Source organism: Bactrocera tryoni, chromosome 3 (genome assembly GCF_016617805.1).
Source record: "Bactrocera tryoni isolate S06 chromosome 3, CSIRO_BtryS06_freeze2, whole genome shotgun sequence".
Taxonomy (NCBI): Eukaryota; Metazoa; Arthropoda; class Insecta; order Diptera; family Tephritidae; genus Bactrocera; species Bactrocera tryoni.
This window is the reverse complement of record NC_052501.1, coordinates 80445055-80463296: the sequence shown is the minus strand read 5'-3', so window position 1 is coordinate 80463296 and position 18242 is coordinate 80445055. Positions and strand designations below refer to the sequence as shown.

General features: G+C 40.9%; 1 protein-coding gene across 1 annotated transcript in view; it reads left to right on the top strand.

Annotated features, from left to right (window-relative positions):
• The window catches only part of LOC120772780 (protein gooseberry-neuro), an 80545-nt gene that overhangs the window by 26725 nt on the left and 35578 nt on the right, over window positions 1–18242 (top strand). The window contains exon 2 of the mRNA XM_040101558.1: window positions 146–459. Within this exon, the coding sequence (XP_039957492.1) occupies window positions 146–459 (314 nt within the window). The remainder of the gene's footprint in view (window positions 1–145; window positions 460–18242) is intronic.

Below are 18242 nucleotides of genomic sequence, written 5' to 3'. Positions count from 1 at the left end.
ATTCAGAGTAAAAACTTTCTCAGTCACTGAATATAATGTTAAGTTATACTTTAAGTCCTTAAGAATACGAGTACTAAGAGATCTAGCACCAACTAACCTAAAATTATCCACAAACTAACTAATATAACTACTTTTCTAACCACAGGTCAGGGCCGCGTCAATCAACTCGGCGGTGTCTTCATCAACGGTCGACCGCTACCGAATCATATACGTTTGAAAATTGTCGAAATGGCCGCTAATGGCATAAGACCTTGTGTGATCTCACGTCAGCTACGCGTCTCGCATGGTTGTGTATCGAAAATACTAAATCGTTACCAGGAAACCGGTTCAATACGACCGGGTGTGATAGGCGGTTCGAAACCGAAAGTTACATCGCCGGAAATCGAAGCGCGCATTGAGGAGTTGCGCAAGGCCAATCCGGGCATATTCAGTTGGGAGATACGCGAGAAGTTGATCAAGGTGAGTAAATGTTTAGAAGGACTTAAGGAAGAACATGCAAAGTCGTTGGTTCGGATATATCATAAGAAAGATGTTGAATATGGATTGTTTCGGATATATTTTATGTATTTATGTTTTGTAAGGGAATGCAATTGATTCAAATGCATAAAATGTGTGCTTGGAGATTTTAATGTGCTAAGTTCGCAGTATTATTATTCTTCTACTTTGGTATGTCTATGAAGACCTTGTTACTTTAGGTCCTTTCGAAAAACCGAATGCATTAAAGCTTTGGTCGAAAAGTTTGTACCAATATAGAAAGTTTTTTCCGTAGCTCACGATTGACATAAAATGTTTTGTGTTCGACACTTCAAGTATACCAAAGTTCCGCTCTTTCTTAAACAATTTTTTGAAAGTAATATCAGCTATGGGACTATTATACTGTTTCTTTATAGTTTGAATTCCTTATTTAATGCTTTTACGACATTTGGACAGCTTTAAATTCAGTCCTCGTCCTGATATGTTCAGCGGATCTCTCGAATTCCAAGAAGAAATCTAACTTTTCGGCTATGCAGTCCGGGCTACTTTGGAAAATGTCTTCAGATCTCTAGGTTTCATGCTCTTTCTTTCTCGTTTTGTTTATACTTGGGCAGAGAACTCGCGCTTTTTTGTGTATTCAACATAGTTACCTTCAAAGGTGATACGTTGGTTATAGCGACACTCCGGGTTAGGTTAGGTTGGAAGACTGATCAAAGATCACAGGTGGACTGTTACATATACTAGTTCTTTGTGCTGCCATAGAAAGAAGAACTCTTGTTTTCGAACTATAAATTAGTAAAGCGCTTAGTAGCCATTTTGCACAGGCATTTAATTTCCACACTCGCCAGCTCGGTGGGATGTCTGAATGTATGTTTAAGTCTTGACCTCCCAAACGGGGGACAATCAAGAGGGACGTCTTGAGTTGATTCCACCTCATTTTCTTCCACACAGCTTCTGAACATGGCGTCTGGTAGGATTTCCAGCCTTACTACGTGGACGCCAATAGAGCAATGGTCCGTAAACATTTCCATAGCTACCATAAAGCGACTTTCTAACTTTTGGTTAACATTTTTGTGTTAGGATTCGTTCTTTGCTTCAAAAGAGGCCTCAGGTTCAGCGGTTACCTTTTTATACCATGAAAATTTCTTACCAGCGAGCATTCGTTTGAGACCTGAGAACAGAAAATAGTGGCTGGGGGCCAAATCTGAAGAATACAGCGGATGTGGAACCAATTTGAAGCCCAATCCATGATTTATAGCCAACGTTTTCACTGACTAATGATACGCTGCATTGATTTTGTTTAAAATCAACGATTTTGTCCTTCAAATGTTTCAATAACAATATATAATAGTCGCTGTTAATGGTCCTTCTTTTTTCAAGATAGTCAATAAATATTATTGAATGCGCATTCAGACGCCTTAACCTTGCTAGCCGGCTGTTGCGTTTTTCCACCGGGTTTTCGTGTGCAGTCCACTCGGATGACTGTCGTTTGAACTTCGGAGTAAAATTGAGGAGCCATGTCTCATCCTTTGTCACATATCGATACAAAAACTCAGATTTATTACGCTTGAACATCTCGAAACACTGCCCTTAATCGTCAACTTGTCATTAATTTTGGTCAAAAGTGAGCTCGCGCGATACTCACTTGGAATAGAGCTTTCTCATACCAAAATATTTGTGAATGAAGTGATGTAAACTTCCAGTTAATATCTTTGGATCACCTACTATCTCGAACAACTTCACTTTACGGTCCTCCAAAATTATTTTGTGGACGTTTTTGATGTTTTGATCGGTAACAACCTCTTTTGTGCGTCCACTGCGTTCTTCGTCTTCAGTGCTCATTTCACCACGTCTGAACTTAGGAAATCAATCTTTGGTTGTTTATTTTCCTGGGGCAGTGTCCGAAAACTAGTCAAGCTTTTGCTTCAATTGCTTAAAAAATACATTTCTTATCAACAGCGAATTTTATTTTTATCGATTTTTCTTTCATAATAATAAATAATCACTCAAAATAATAAATTTACAAACAATGATCCGGCAGCTGTCAAATTTATACACGCGCCTTTTGAAAGTTAGGAGTAACTAAAGATCATATGGATTTAATTCTAGTATCCATATATGTGTCAGGCCGGGGATTTTACAATTTATTCAATAATGTTTAGGAAATTAATATTAGATTATTGTGAATCCACACAGCCGTTTCACTTCCTTTTCAAGGTAAAAGATCATCATTATTGTTTAGCATTCCTTGAAGTTATATCATAATTTTGAGAGGGTACTGAGGCATTCTATATCCACAGGAGTAGAAGTATCTTTTAAGCAAACTAAGAAACCTCAGACAAATATTATGTTATATTTAAGAACCTTATTTAGGATCATGTCTGAGCAACATGGGTAAAGCAGAAGGTCTTATATGTATTTAAGGAGTTGAACCATTAGACGACGCAAACCATACAATTTTTATTAAAATGAGTCAATAGAAGCTGAGTCAAGTAGCTTGATGCTGGGTACAAAGTCGTAGATATCCCTGAACACAGGGAGAGTAGAAACTGACTTGTAATCGAGCCATCTTGGAAACCTTGCTCTGAAGTAATGGGAAAGCGGTCACGGAGCAAGGAACAAATACAGGATAGACGAGAGGAGTGCTTTATTGTGTGTACCACTCACGTACTATGACGATCCTTAGAGGGTGTGAAGACATTTTAAACCCTTCTTACGGCCTAAAAAAACAAAAAGAAAGACTTAAAAGTTGTGGGTATTATTTGATTAGGATTCTTTGGAAAAATTCGAAGTTAATCACTATTTGCAAGTAAAAGTCTCTATCTCATTAGTTTTTAGTTTCCGATAGTTGTTTTTAGAAACTATCTGAAAACAAATTTGGAGTTATATGTCAACGGCGAACTTTTCACCTTAGAATCACTTGAGACTGCACGCTGTTGTCATTAGAGGCCGCCATGAAACCGGAAGACAATAGACAACAAAGTAATTACATAATTTGCTAAAGTAATGATTAGTACGCATCACTTCGTGCACTCGTAAAAAGTTCCCATGAAAGCAACGAAAGCGCAAAACTTTATTAGCAAAAGAGTTGTTACATATACACGAGCATTTATGCGCACAAACACCCACAACAACAATACAAAAAGGCGCTTAAGCTTATTTAATATTTATTTCATGAATTTGCTTGCCACGCACTCCCACGACTGGCGGAAGGCGTTAAAAAACGAACGACACAAATTGAAATACTCCCGCGAAAGGGCGTTTGCCCCCAAGGCGGTCGTTGTGTGAGTTGTGGGCTCTGTGTGTTTGCGAATGTTGCGAAAAAGTAGACCGGAAGTGCTGGTCATAACACAACACACACACACACGTCTTTGTAGGCATTTGCGTTTGCTTGTGTCTATAAATATTGACGTATACTGTTTGCACCTTGCCAGCGCTGTTGCCGACTTTACGCTGCTCGGTGTCGTAGGACGCGTTTCGGTATATAATCGATTACCCAACGCTATCAATGCCTGGAGGCGACATGCGGATATAAATACACACACATATATACACAAACGTATATATTTTTATTTATACATACATATGTATATATAGTATATATGTATAACTCAAAAGAAGTCCAGCATTTGTGTGGTACGTGCGTTTCTCCTGCCTTGCTCTCCTTCTCCGTTTGTGTCGTCTTATTGTCCATGCAATTTTTTCTGCTTCTTCTTCTTCGCCGCCGCCTATGCTCCTTCTTCTTTAATGCTCTTAACGGCGTTGTCGTACATTTTTGTCAATGAGTGCCGTTTCGTTCCGTTTCACTCGTGTTTTTTGTGTGTTTTTGTGTGTATTTGTTGCACGCACCGACGGCAAGGTGGCAAGGCAAACTCGGCAATGCTCCGACGCATGTTGTTGTGTCAACCGACAACGTGCCAACAAACAAAGGCAGCGGGTGCCTTTACGTCGTATGGTAGGCGGTTATCTTCAAGGACATGCAGCAGCTACAAAACACCGGTGAAATTACCGCATGCCACGTGACTTTTTGGAATTTCGGAAGTCACTCGCTCGCTGCTCGTTCTGTCTCAAAGTTGTTACTTTATGCGGTTTCTAGCCACCGCTGATCTTTTGTCCGCCATTGTGTGACATTTAACTGCCTCCATTGTTCGTTTAGTGCCGAGTTTTGCATGTCCTTGCGCTGGTTTATTGCAGTCTCTCGCTGTCTACTAGGTATTTATGGCAGATAACCCCACCACATGCAGTTACTTTGTCTTTGCTTTGCAAATTAGCTGTTTGTCCTTCGTAGCTTCTGTTGGTCATGGCATTTGATTTAATGAAAGCAATTTTTAGTTTTTCTAATGCCGATTTTATTGCTTCCGGCACACCTGCGCAGTGCGCTTTGGTACTTTTTAGGAAGTGCCCTTGCTAGTGGCGGTGTGCCAAAGGAATTTTGCATCTGGCGGTACTTTCTCAAAGCATGAGTTCTGATTGGCTTTAAGATTCCAAGACATGCGTCAAAACTGAGAATATCTACAGGCCAGTAATAACTTTAAAATTTCCCTATCTTCCGCTTTGATGAGGATTGTGGCTTGACGTTCATCCACCGAATGAATGCCAGGACTCGGCGACGGAGTCTCTCTCCCACCACGAATCCCACACCGAATTTGCGCTCCTTTATATGACCACTATAGTAAGTGCAACAAGTACCTACTTGTTGCAGTCCTTGTACCGCCCATCGCACTTCTTGGGCGACGCAATAACTGAAAATTTCATGGGTAGCCAGGTCCTTCTCCACCTAGTCTTTCCAACGGAGTGGGGGTCTTTGTCCCCTTCTGCTTCCACTGGCGGATATTCCGTCAAATACTCTCCGAGCTGGAGTATTTTCATCTATTCGGACGACATGACCTAGCAAACCGCTAACGGCTACCGCTGTCTGAATTCGCTGAACTATGTCAATGTCGTCCTATATCTCGTACAGCTCATCGTTTCATCGAGTGCGGTATTCGCCGTTACCAAGGACCATAAATCTTAAGAAGAACCTTTCTCTCGTAAGCTCGTAAGTCGACTTAGATGTTGTCATCGTCCATGCCTCTGCACCATATAGCAGGACGGGGATGATGAGCGACTTAAAGAGTTTTGTGTTTGTTCGTCGAGAGATAACTTTACTTCTAAATTCCCTACTCAGTCCGAAGTAGCACCTGCTGGCAAAAGTGATTCTGCTTTGGATTTCGAGGATGACATATGTAGCTGTTGGTGTTAAAACTGGTGTTAAAACAGTGACGTTTGTTTGATGGCAGGTGGTATTTCGTCTTGTCCTGGTTCACACCCAGACCTTCACTTCGCTTTCTTATCCAGTCTGGAGAAAGCGGAACTAACGCCGCAGTGGTTGGTGCCAATCTGCAGCTCATATTGTTTTCTCCAGCAATAGATTGAAGAAGTCACACGGTAGGTAGTCTCCTTGTCTGGAAGCTCGCTTGGTTTCGAATGGCTAGGAGAGATGCTTCCCGATCCTGACGCAGCTTATGGTGTTGATCAATGTCAGCTCTTGCAGCCGAAAGACACGGTCTGCTGAAGTTTATAATCTGGCCTTACCGCTTTTAAATGTATCCTTAATTAGCATATTCATCTGTTGTATCCATAATGTCGACGATCCTAAAACCACTGAAATGTGATTCAAAAGATTTTTGTTTTTCTGTGCTCTTGAGCACAAAAGTCAAAGGCTGTAAGCCTGTGGTTGGAATTAGTCGATTAGGAAGAGATATGAGCAAAAATAAAAGTTGAAAGAGCTTGTAGCTGAGTCTACAGATGTGTATTGGTATTTGTGTTGAGTTCTCAGTAGAGTTGCTTGAGTTATGAAACTTTCTCGGCGGTCTTACCGTATGAGACACTGGTAGCTGTATCGTTAGTGAGGCCGCAGAACTTATTGAAACTTGCTTCAAGCGCTGGCATCCTGAAACCTAGCGATTAGTTCTGCATGAAGTACGTAACGGCACTCAGTCTGGGATCGCTAAGGATATAAGCTGCTCTATACGGGGCTCACCAGCTTACTGGTATGGCGCTGGTTAGGCCATATTATTCGCATGGAAGAGGATCTGCTTCGTTTAGAGATCCATTGGTGATCAATGGAAGCAAGGTCACCCGTATAATTAATGAAAGTACCAAGTGCAAAGCGACCTGTCTGCATTTGGAGTTTACAACTCATTTGAACACAAAAAGGATATAGCAAACTGTCGATTTTTGTGTTCTCGATCCTGACCGACTCATTATTGTACAGCCAAGGAAGAATATGAAGAAGTTTGCCCTCAAGAATATTTCTGGGATATTCCAATGTAGATCGGTGCTCTATACCAAATAGCTGCCATACAAACGGACCGCTCAAAATCAAGATACATATCTTTTTATACTCCTTTATGCTCTAAAAAAAAAACCAACCTGTGAAGGGTATTATTCGGTGCAGATGAAGTTAACGTATTTTCTCTTATTTTTTGAATGTTTGACAACCCTGCTAAGCTCATACCTATGACATTGGCAACTTTTGCAACGAAGTTATCAAATTTAATGGCGGCACATCTAAACGCCATTCATATATGTATGTATGTATAGTATATGTATGTATATTTCTATAAACATCATTATGCGCTTGTGTGTGTGTGCTCAATGTCAAATCCTATAACTTCACATTCGCTCGTATTTCATTTCATCATTTTATTGCCATGTGTCTGCGCTGGCGCGGAGTCGAAGGCAGTCGGCTTCACTTACAACCACAATTAGTTACACTTTATATGTGTCGATAACGTGGTGACGATGCCAATCCATCCAAGCAAGTCAGCCGTCGATGCGAAGGCAACCCTCCGCCGTTGCCCGCCCGTTGCAGCCCTTAAAGCGCGCAAGCATTCGGGCAGCGATGCGTGCAACGGCAAGAGAAATCAACGCTGGTAGCCGAACAGCCAACCGCTGGACAGGGCAAATGTGCAGCGATGTGCCAGGGATACATATGTATACATACTCATATACATACATATGTATATGTAAGTATATAGCTGAGCGCATTAGAACATTATATATTGATCGTGTGTGATCGTGTGTGATCGTGCTGATACTTTGATCGCTGCCACAGATGTACATTGATTGCCATGCGTGGCTTATATGCCCATTGTTAGTGTTGTTGGTTTGTTGTTTTTGGTTGTTGTGTGGCAGTTGGGCGCGTAGTGGCTGCACAAAAGCGCCTCCAGGTGCGCTTCACGCTTAATTAGAATATGATGCCGCAATGGCAACACAACAACACTCACACATATATGTTGCTAATTGTTGTTGCTAACATTTATTGTTGTTGTTTCGATTTTTTCTCGCATTTATTGTGTTGGCACATGTTCCTTTTTATTATTTTCACTAACTTAATGCACTTCTTATATTTATTTATTGACTCGCCAGCGCCGGTCTTCTGCAAGACTCTTGCTTTTGTTTTATTTGTTGTTTTATTTGTTGGTGCATGAAGTGTTATAGGTTCGAGTTCGCTTGTGGCGGTCACTTTTCAGTTTTCTTGTGATGTCATTGTGGTGTAAATAGTTAAATAAACCCATCTAAGCACAGATGCTCATACATTTTTAGTAATACATTTTAATAGAATCAGTTATTTCTGGATATCTCGCAGAAATATATATTTCTATAACTGCTTTCTTCCCAATAATAGTCAATATAGCTCAGAGCTTCGTTAATTAAAGTTACATCAAGATATCTCCGACTGTTTCAGTAGTTCTAAATTCAGAAAACCAAAGCTTGTAGAATCCAGGTTTCGATCTTTCTGTAGGGCTATACTCATGCTAAGTTTTCCTATAATAATAGACTATAGTTTCAACGCTATATCAACATTGTTTCCTTACTCTCCCTCTCTATCTGTCTCCGTTAAAAGATATTGCCAGCTGATCTTCAGATAGTTCACTGCTTAGTGAAATCTACAAATGTCTAGACAATTTTTTGGCGAAAAACTTTCCGATAGTTTCGACGATAGTTTTCAGCGCTTCATCAACATTGCGTCCGGTCTATCTCTCTCTTCATCTCTTTCTGCCTTTATCTCTCTCTCTCTCAAAAGACATTGCTCTGACTGGTCTTCAAATACCTAGCCTTTCGTGAGCGGACTTTTCGATAATTTTGTTGATAGCATCACTCAAGGATAAGTCCGAAAATTTCACTCGAAAATGCTTCCACCTCTCAATGGTTAATACTCATAAAAAGAAGTTTAAATTTTCTTTAAGTATAGACTATAGCATATATAAACATTACTTCCCACTCTCTCTATCTCTCTCTGTTAAAAGACATTGCCAGCTGATACTTAAATAGTTCACTGCTTAGCTTAGGTCTATAAATGTGTAGCTCATTTTTTGGTAAAAAGGACAAATTGGAAATCAAGTTCACATTTTTAGACTAGGACACATATCAGACTCTGTGCAAGAGCTCACAATTGACAGGAGTTATTGCGGAAAACTATGGAGCTTGTGTTCTTGAATCAAGAAAAGTACAATATCTTCTGCCGAGTACCTCTTGTGAAGGATCGCAGCTAAAGTAATCATCAATTTATCAGTATTTCGATTACTGCCTGAAAGTATTAACAAATACTGGAAGAATTTTAAGTCTTCTGAAACTAATATTTGCGGCAGAATTGGAATTAAACAGTTCATAGCACGAATATACAGTGTCCGACAAATCTAAGGATACCCCACCACACTTTCTACTTTTCTTTGAATATTTATTCCAACAGTTCAACAATCAATAAATTGCACAAACTATTAGTACTATGACTAAGGCTAGGAAGGGCAACTGTTTCCCATTTCATCCAATAGAAAGTGAGTCGACTTTCTAATATCCTCTCACGTTCTGTCGTTGGACCTTCGGATCTAAAGGAGGCTCTGTGAAACACGATATCACATCACATCACATCAAGTTTTATTGAAGCGAATTTCAATAAATACTGAACAACTTACAGTGATTTTGAATAGAAAACGCATCAAGTATACCATAAATTAAATCAAGAGATATACATATATAGAAATACAGAAAGCTTTAAAAAAGCTTAAAAAGCTCTTTAGCCATATAAAAGCTTGCAAGTATCCTACTATCTCATCCTAAAAATCGAATGAGAGTGCATTAAAATCAAAAAATCTACATCGAACCAGCGCCGATATTGAGTCATTTGAAGTAGAGTTTTGCTAAGAGAAGCGCAAAAAGTAAGCTTTTTTTGCCAACGCAGGCGTAGTAAAAATCAGCTACGTCTTACTGACTGACCAATATGCGTCCGAACAACCGGCCAAAAAGGGCGAAATCCAACTCCAACAACGTGTGGCGATATCGTGATGGTCTACGCCCTCAACGCCTCCAAACCACAAAGAGGCATGCACAAGCTGACTAAGCGCTCAAGCAGTAGAGCAACAGACCGCAGACGCTTACAAAACCACACACGGCAGCAACAATAAAGTAAAGAACATGTCAGCAACATATTAACTTGTAGTATTTAGCCGGAGGTGATTTACTAGGTACAAACATTACGAAAAAAAATATTTCGGCGAGGCAGCCAAGCAGCCAAGCAGGCGGGATTGTTGTTCTTCTAAGGCACTAGCGGCTTAAAGGCGCGTACAGCGCTAAAGAGTTGCCGTGTACTTGCGGTGTCTTGTCTACTTGACCGCGCACTTACGAAATGACAGTATGAAGGATGAGTCCTTTGTTTATGGTAGCTATAAAGTCGGTCTGTCCATGCTCCACTTTCGAAGTAGATCATAACACCACAAGCCGCGTCATGTGGCCGGGCCGTTTCTTTTTTTTTGGACACTACAAATCACATAACTAACACATCAATTGATTGATCGCTGGCATTGAATGGATTGAATGGACAATGCATTTTATTGGGAAATTAAATGTGAAAACAAAAATAATTTTTATTTGATTTCTACACACGAAAACGATTTAAGATCGATCGTAAGCTACACAACTGGACCACACCTGCCTTAGGTGGGATTTTTATACATACATACATACAAAGCAACACACAGACAAGTCAACCAATCGATACACGAATCGAAACACACTCGCCAAAGTCGTGCAACACGATCCCCAGCTACCCCTCGGAATTCTTGGAAAACTCGCGCTCACTCGGACAGCAACCAAGTGTCAGTCCAACTGTCAACTAATTAATTAAATTTCAATTGAATTCATTATTAGCTGCAGTCAAGCTCCGCGCCAACGACATGCTGTCCCAAAACCACCAAGTCAAAGTAGTATCTCCGATAGCAACAACGCCACCACCACCAACAATAATGTTAAGCAAACTGCAAGCAAGTAGCCCAACAGCGGCAGCTTGTCTCATACAAAACGACAATGTCGCCGTCGCCGTCGGCAAAGGCAAATGTTAGAAGTAAGTATCATAAAACTACAGCAACAACACGCGCACAAAAAGAGATTTGAAACAGGCTTGTCAGTGGCTACAAGATAAGCTGTCACACATTACACGAAAAAGAACAAAACAACAACGCCAACAACAGTAAAGCGCTAACGCTTAGTAGTAACACTAAAAAATGCCAACAAAATGCGGTAAGAACTACTGTATTTGCCACCGTCCGAATAAAGAGCGACGGCCGAGGCGGCAAACAGCAGCCGCACTGGCAGCGCACAACAACAAACAGGCGATAAAACGTCCAAGTATTGGACCACTTGGCGTTGACGACATAGCTTGCGGTATCCAACTCGTTTGCGGGACAGTGTTTCACTCATTGGCTGGGAGTGCTGAAAAATTGAGGGCATTTGAGGATTTCGGAAACCTTTCGAGAATGCAGTAAGATTGGAGTTTGACACACCTTTCATGATGTCTGCATAGAGGAGACGTGCAAAGTCTTGTCACTCCCATGAAGTAATACCCTATCTGGTGGTTCTGAGGGAGAGTCTTAAGTTGGGAGCAGGTTAGGTTTAGCGGATTAAATTTCCGCCCTCCGGCTTTCGATGCTTCACCCTACTATATAAAAAAAAAAACAAAAAAAAAGCATCTCTCATGATCCAAGACGGGCGTAGGGGTACACTGTATATAATCTTATTTTAGTAGAATTTTTGGGATTCTTTTTTAAATCGCGAACGCTACAAGACTGGAAAATTGTTAATCCGAAGCATTCGTGAAAGGCCTTTTAAAACAAAAAAGGTCTACGAGTTCTGGAAGGCTTTTTGGGGGAGAATTTTTCGGTTTTCTTAAATCTATCGCAACTTCAGTAAAAGTAGCGCCTACTAGTTTTAAGACGTTTCTGAAATTTCGAAGGATTCGTGAAAAGTAACAAAAAAGTTCTACGAGTTCTGGAAGGCTTCCCTGGGAGGATTTTTAGGTTTAAGAAAGCCATCTATCACAACTTCGGTGGAACGTGAACTGGGTCGCTTATACAGCATGAAAATTTATGATCCCTTGACGTGGGCTAATACAGGTACAGATGAATTTCTTTATCACTATTTTTGGGATACTCCATCCATTCCATTTTGACATGCAAATTCGGATTTGTTTGCATTTGCTGACGCTTCAAGATTGAAAAATTGTAGGGATTGCTAGTTTTGAAGCGTCTCTGAACTTCCGCATTAGCTCGCGATATATCACTCAAGCTCCAAAACGGCGGGTAGGTTCAGCTTCGATACGATCTTATGCCAGAAGAACGAAAAATTGTGCAACCTGTTAGTTCCAAGACGTCCGTGAAGTTTCAAAGGATTCGTGAGAGGTTTTTTCATAACAACAAAACACGTTGAGTTTAAGCAAGTTTTGCCGGGGATCCAAAACGGCGGTATAGGTAACCTTGTGTACGATCTTATGCCAGAGGAACGAAAAATTGTGCGACTTGTTAGTTCTAAGACGTCTCTGAAATTCTGAAGGATTCAAGAGGTATTTTTTATAGCAAAAAAGCACTTTGGGCTTGGCAAGGCTTGCTGGAGATCTATTAGAAATTATTTTGCTTCAGTATAGAAAATTCCTGAACAGTAAACCACTGAATTATACTCCCACACAGACAGCTAAAGTTTGGAAGTTTGAAAGAGGCGTCATTCAAATTCCTATGAGTTAGCCCTTTTCCTTTAACGAGATCTTATTTTGCAACGTTTACCTTAAGAAGAAGGTCGATGGAAGAGCATAGGTGCAAAGACAAGTGATTAAAAAAACTTTATGCTCTGTCAAACTGGAAAATTCATAACTACCCAGTACCTATAAATATTCAGATAGTTGGAATTGCTTACCAGCAGTCGAAAACGAAAACCGCATCTAGAGTTTAGACAAATAAGATAGATCGGCTTAGAAATAAAAAAGCTTGGAAGTTTTTTTGGTTTCGCTGTTTCTTCAACAAGCTCATCTTATGAAACTTTGCTCTTATGGTCTGTGAAAGATCATACGTGTTTCAGAAGGCGAGAGCTTAAAAAATTGTATTGTACTTCCAATCTGGGAAGGGCATAGCTTCTACCCAAGTCTATGGTCGGGTCTATGTAACTGAAACGGAACCGGCCAAGGACTGTCAACTCGGCAGTTTTCTGCCGCTACAACAACGACAACAACAAAACTTGTATACCATATAGTCAATTACTGAAAAATCAGGTAGGGTTCTTGGTATCATTAGCAATCTAAGAAGTTAACCTTATTCTTTGCCTTCAACGTTTTCAACAAAACTGAGACACTGTACCACAGCATTAAGCTTAAGCAATGCCAAATCCCAACAAATAAACGTGGGTATTTACACGCAAAAATCCAAATACGCGACTCGCGCTCGAGTGGAAATATATAAATCCAAATCATATCAATTTAATAAGTGAAATTCAATAAAGCCCAAGACAGGCGGCCCTACATACGCGCACTTCCTAGCAAGAAGAGAGACGGCAGTAAGAAGCAAATAGGCAATAATATGGCTGACACTAGTCCAAATAGGTTGGCAATGCCAAACGCTTGCCGTGCACCCAGCGGCAATAGGCACTGCGGCATAGCGCGTTTGCAGCCACGCTGGGTGCTCTATTGAGGTGCCAGTTGTGCCACCTAATAATGACGCACGGGGCGCACGGAAAAAATTGCCTTTGGAATTAACAGGAATAAGTAACAAAAAAGCATTAATCACTGAAAGGCTGCAGGCAAACAAACATACTGACATTTATTTAGATATATGCCAGATGCAACAACGGTTGTTTATATGCGCGTATGATGGCAGCGCATGCGCACACGCCACTCACTTTAGATTAGAAATGATCAGCTGACGTGTGGGGAGACCGGCAGCTAAGCACCATCGCGCTGAGTTGCGGCGCAGGCGTTCGAGGCATCAATGTGGCGGTTAACACCAACTGATTGGCCTGCCTGTCCGACTGTCTACCGTTCTGTCGGTGTCTGTCCGGACGTATTTACTTTACTTTATTTGGCGGGGACTCTTAATAAGAACTGACACTTTCGGACAGTCTCTAGTAGATTTGTATTTATGTTTGTATGTCGTGTTTTGTCGTGCGTCACATGTCATTAAGACAGCCACGTACAAAATATGTGGTTAGAAATAAAGTTTATTTGACAAGCTAGAAATGAGTATTGAGTACGATCTTCTAGGAAGGTTGGATGATGTGTTGGGTTCGTCGATTAGCGGGTGATGCTACTAGCAAAGTCGAGAGCTCGGTATTGGTATGTTAAGACGCAGCTCAAGGGAGATGCATAGTGGGCTGCGGACGTCAGTTGACGAGAGAATTCGTCAATGCTTCATGAGATCTCAAGACAAAGTAGAGAGCTCGGTCTTGGCATGTTAAGACGCATCTCAAAGATGAGAAAAAGTGGGCTGTGGGCGTCAGTTGATGATGGAATTCGGCAATGATTCAGGAGATCTCAAGATTTGATGAGCAAACTTCGTTAAACAGAGAACGGAGTTTCCAATAGAAGCTTTGGCTGCCTTAGTATTGGCCGTCGGTTCCGTCAGTTGAGCACGTGGCAACTAAAGGAGATCCTCTGGAATTGGATACAACTTTTATATTTGTATTTTTTGGTACAATGAGTTCTTGAGTAATATAAGACTACAGTTGGCGATCGACAAAGTAAACCTCGTTTTAATGAGTGATCTTTTACGTACTAACCGGTATATAACCGGTATCTAACCGATTATAATATAACAGCATCAAAGAAGGCAAAGTCTGAAGTGACAAATAAAAAGATTCTGGTGAAGGTCTTTTCGCAAGGGAAACGTCAAAAGTCGGCAACTTGATCCTCTAAAGAATTCCTTTTGAATTCGAAAGACGAAGCAGAGAAGAACTTGCTTTCACATTTAAGGGAAAACCATGAGCTCGCTCCAAATCTCAAAGCGAAATAATAAATTGTTTCAATATTAATTTATTCTTTCAACGATCACAAGCGAATCAGCCGCGTCACACCCACCTTCCCAGCCCACAACACGCGTAGCTAGCTTATTCCCACTACATATGAAAGAAATAAGCAATAAAAGAGCTGGAAATCAGTCAAGAAACCTGCGCAGGTGAGCAGGCGGCAAACTGCAATGCGCAGAACCGCACAGTCTTAGCTGCAATTGCCGCGACGCGGATCTAAGTCCGCGCGTGAGTTGTGCGCACGCGCTAGCACCTGTGGCACGGCTGTTTCTGCGCTGGTCGTTCGGTTTAAGCGTCAGCATTAAGCGCGTGTTTGACATGTCTTTGCGGTTGCGCAGTGCGCGGTCATGCGTTAAAACAACGGCAAGCGGACAAACATACACATGTGTATGTGTGTGTGTTGTCAGAAGCCGCGTCCAAAACACCAGGCGATTATGCATTTCGATTTCGTTTTTGTAGAGATTACACGTTTTTGCCTTCCTTCTCGCCGTTTTTACTTCTCTCTTATTGTTCAACTGCTGGGCTGCGGCGCGCTGATGAATGTCTGTATGTAGATGCGTGTGTACTTTTTAATTGGATTAATCCATCCATCAAAATTGTGTACATTTAAATGCGATTGCATTAGTGTCACACTTTTGCGCATTGCTCGGAAAGGTGTTTGTAATTTTTTTTTTGTAAGAAATTCAGGTGTGGAATGAAGTGACGGGAAGTTCATAAAATTTGTTGTGCGAATTGGAAAAGAAATAACAAAAGAAACTGAAGTAAAATGCGAAATACTAACCTGTTTGGGTGCCACTAAGCCTAGCGCTCCGACGGGTTGATATGGCAACTATGCAAGATTCCCAAGCCAATTCCAAAGCCGAAGACTCAGATATTCGATGGAAACCAATCTACTTAGAATGAGGTCATTTAAGAAGCAATATCCACTCAAAAGTCGGCTAAAACTCATTATCTTTCTTTGGATCATTACCTCACAACCACCTCATCTTCATGAAAACAGCGCGTATAGCTGCCGTGATACGCGCCCACTTCTTGTGGGAGTTGGCAGCATATTCCCTGCTCCGAACGCATGCTCCCAGTTCTATTGAGTCAGCCCATTTAACGATATCGCTGAATTTTGCTGCTACTCTCGGAACACTACATTCTTACCGAACAAGGATGCAAGTGACCTCTGTATCTTAAATGTGAGTTGGAACTCTCTCGAGCCCACTGATCCGCCGTCCTTGGCACCAACAAGCCCTCTTCTAGCCCACTTGAGTGTATTGAGATGCTGCTCAGACTCCTAAACAGTCCGACAATCACCGTAGCGAGCCATAACTTTTGCTGCCCTCCAACCTTAGTTTCCTGTTGTTATTGTTATCCGGTTATCTAGTCTCCGTTAGGGTGGTAAGGTTCAGATAATTTGTCCTCGAGGTCCAGGAAAGGTGCTGTTTCGACAGGGTCGGACCATAGGGAGAGGGGTGTCAGATGTGTAGGGTTATGTGAGCATGCAATTGCGGAGACTTGTTACTTGATGGACATACATATATTTGATGTGTCGAGGTCGATTCTGGCTAAGTAGAAGTTTAATCTGTTACAGTATCCAGAACGAAGCTGTGCAAGGGTACTTTAGCTTCCCAGCTGCCGTCGCCTACATTTTATTGTGTCTTTTAGTGTTGCCGGTGGCCCTCCAAGACACAATTAACCTTACTCCTTCCGCCTATCTACATATAGAGCTGGCAGACTGCTGCTAACTGACTTATGCACCCTAGCCGGATATCCACGCATTCAAAAGGGACAGTTTTCCGCTTCCTGGAACGTTCAGACCTATCCACAACACGGTCCAATTGTAAGGCCGGTGCCAACCTGCATCCAACCTATTGCGTCTCCACTCAGAGTCGTTTGCCAACTTTCGAAGGAAGTTGCCTTTAATTAACCCAAGGTTATCACTGTTAAGAGGTTAAGGCAAGGATTAACGCAGGACCTTGCTGAGTAAAGCGCTCAGAGCCGACAGTGAAAAAAGCATATCCTCTTAAACTCAACTTAATGATGACGGAAGAGGAACGTACTTCGAGGCCTGTCAGGGTTTCAACTGGATGAAAACAGCCTCAGCATTAACCCGCCAGCCATTTCAGCAGAGTGTCGCTCCTACATACTCAGGTGACGAAATACCTCGACCATCGGTCCAGGATTCACACAGACTCAATAGCTTCACTTCTGAAATCGTAGTCCGAGTCAACATCCGAGGTCGAGGTATATAAAATAATCAGTAGGAGGACATTGCATAATAATTAACAACATGTATACATACATAAGTATATTATATATCTATATATGTATGTATATGTGCTTCAAAAATTATCAACAAATTTACTTCACTCAGCAATTAACGGTAATGCTAACGGTCATAACGCTTTAAAAAGCAATTTACGCCGCTAAGCAAGCTTCACCTTTGTGACTAACGGTCAATATCAAGGACTGCAACGAATCCGGCGATTTCGCTGGCAATTTCTCAAAATTGCTACACCTACAGCTTCTCGCTTAACGAGCTTGCATTTAAGCATATTTGCACTTATGTCGTTTTTATTGTAAACGGTTAATTATAAGTAATTTCGGTAGTTGGTGCAAATATTGCTTTTGGTCTTTATTAACGGATAACGAAGCTCGGGGCAGAAATCAATTCGCACTGCAATTAATGGCGTTAATTTTTTGAATTTTATAGAGACTTCTTTATTTTATGATTTTTAATGAACCCAAAATGGACGAAAAATCAGAAAAATAATAAACGACAATAGAAGAAGAAGAGTAGGCATTTAAAACGCCATAACTGTTTTATTTGTTGTTTGTTTGTCACACGAAACTGCTGTTTTGACCACAATTCTGCAGCTGAAACTTTCCAACTTTGTTGCTGCCAAGTTCGCTCTTGACATTTAAATTTATTCTAAGTTTGACAACAATTGCCGGAAGTTGGCAATACTGTCCAACTACATTTATTTGTATAAACTACGAAATGCTCTTTGCTAAGCTGTGAGTGTTGCGAAAAGCAATAACAAAACGAACATTCAAAGATTAAAGTGGAGGAATAACTGAATTATAAGATTTTCAGGACTAAAGCGAAAGGAAAAAAGAAAAGAGAGGAAATTAAAAGAATCGAAAAAATAAAAAGAAAGAAGTATAAAAAGAAATAAGTTAAAAGGTTTCAAATATTAAAATGGAAAAAAAACTAACCAACAGACAGCTGATGCTAACTAGAGAAGACTTTTGTAGAAAGAAGTTATAATATGTAAGTCATAAAAATTTGTAATTTATTTTAAGAATATTAAACAAAAATTAATTTTGTATAAAAATATTGTTAATGCTGAAAAATTCAACCCAGAACCTTTAAATATTAGGCTAGGTTAGGTGCGGTTAGATTGCTGATCCCCCAGCATGACCGAGGGATCACATTTCCACTGTTATGTTCAGTC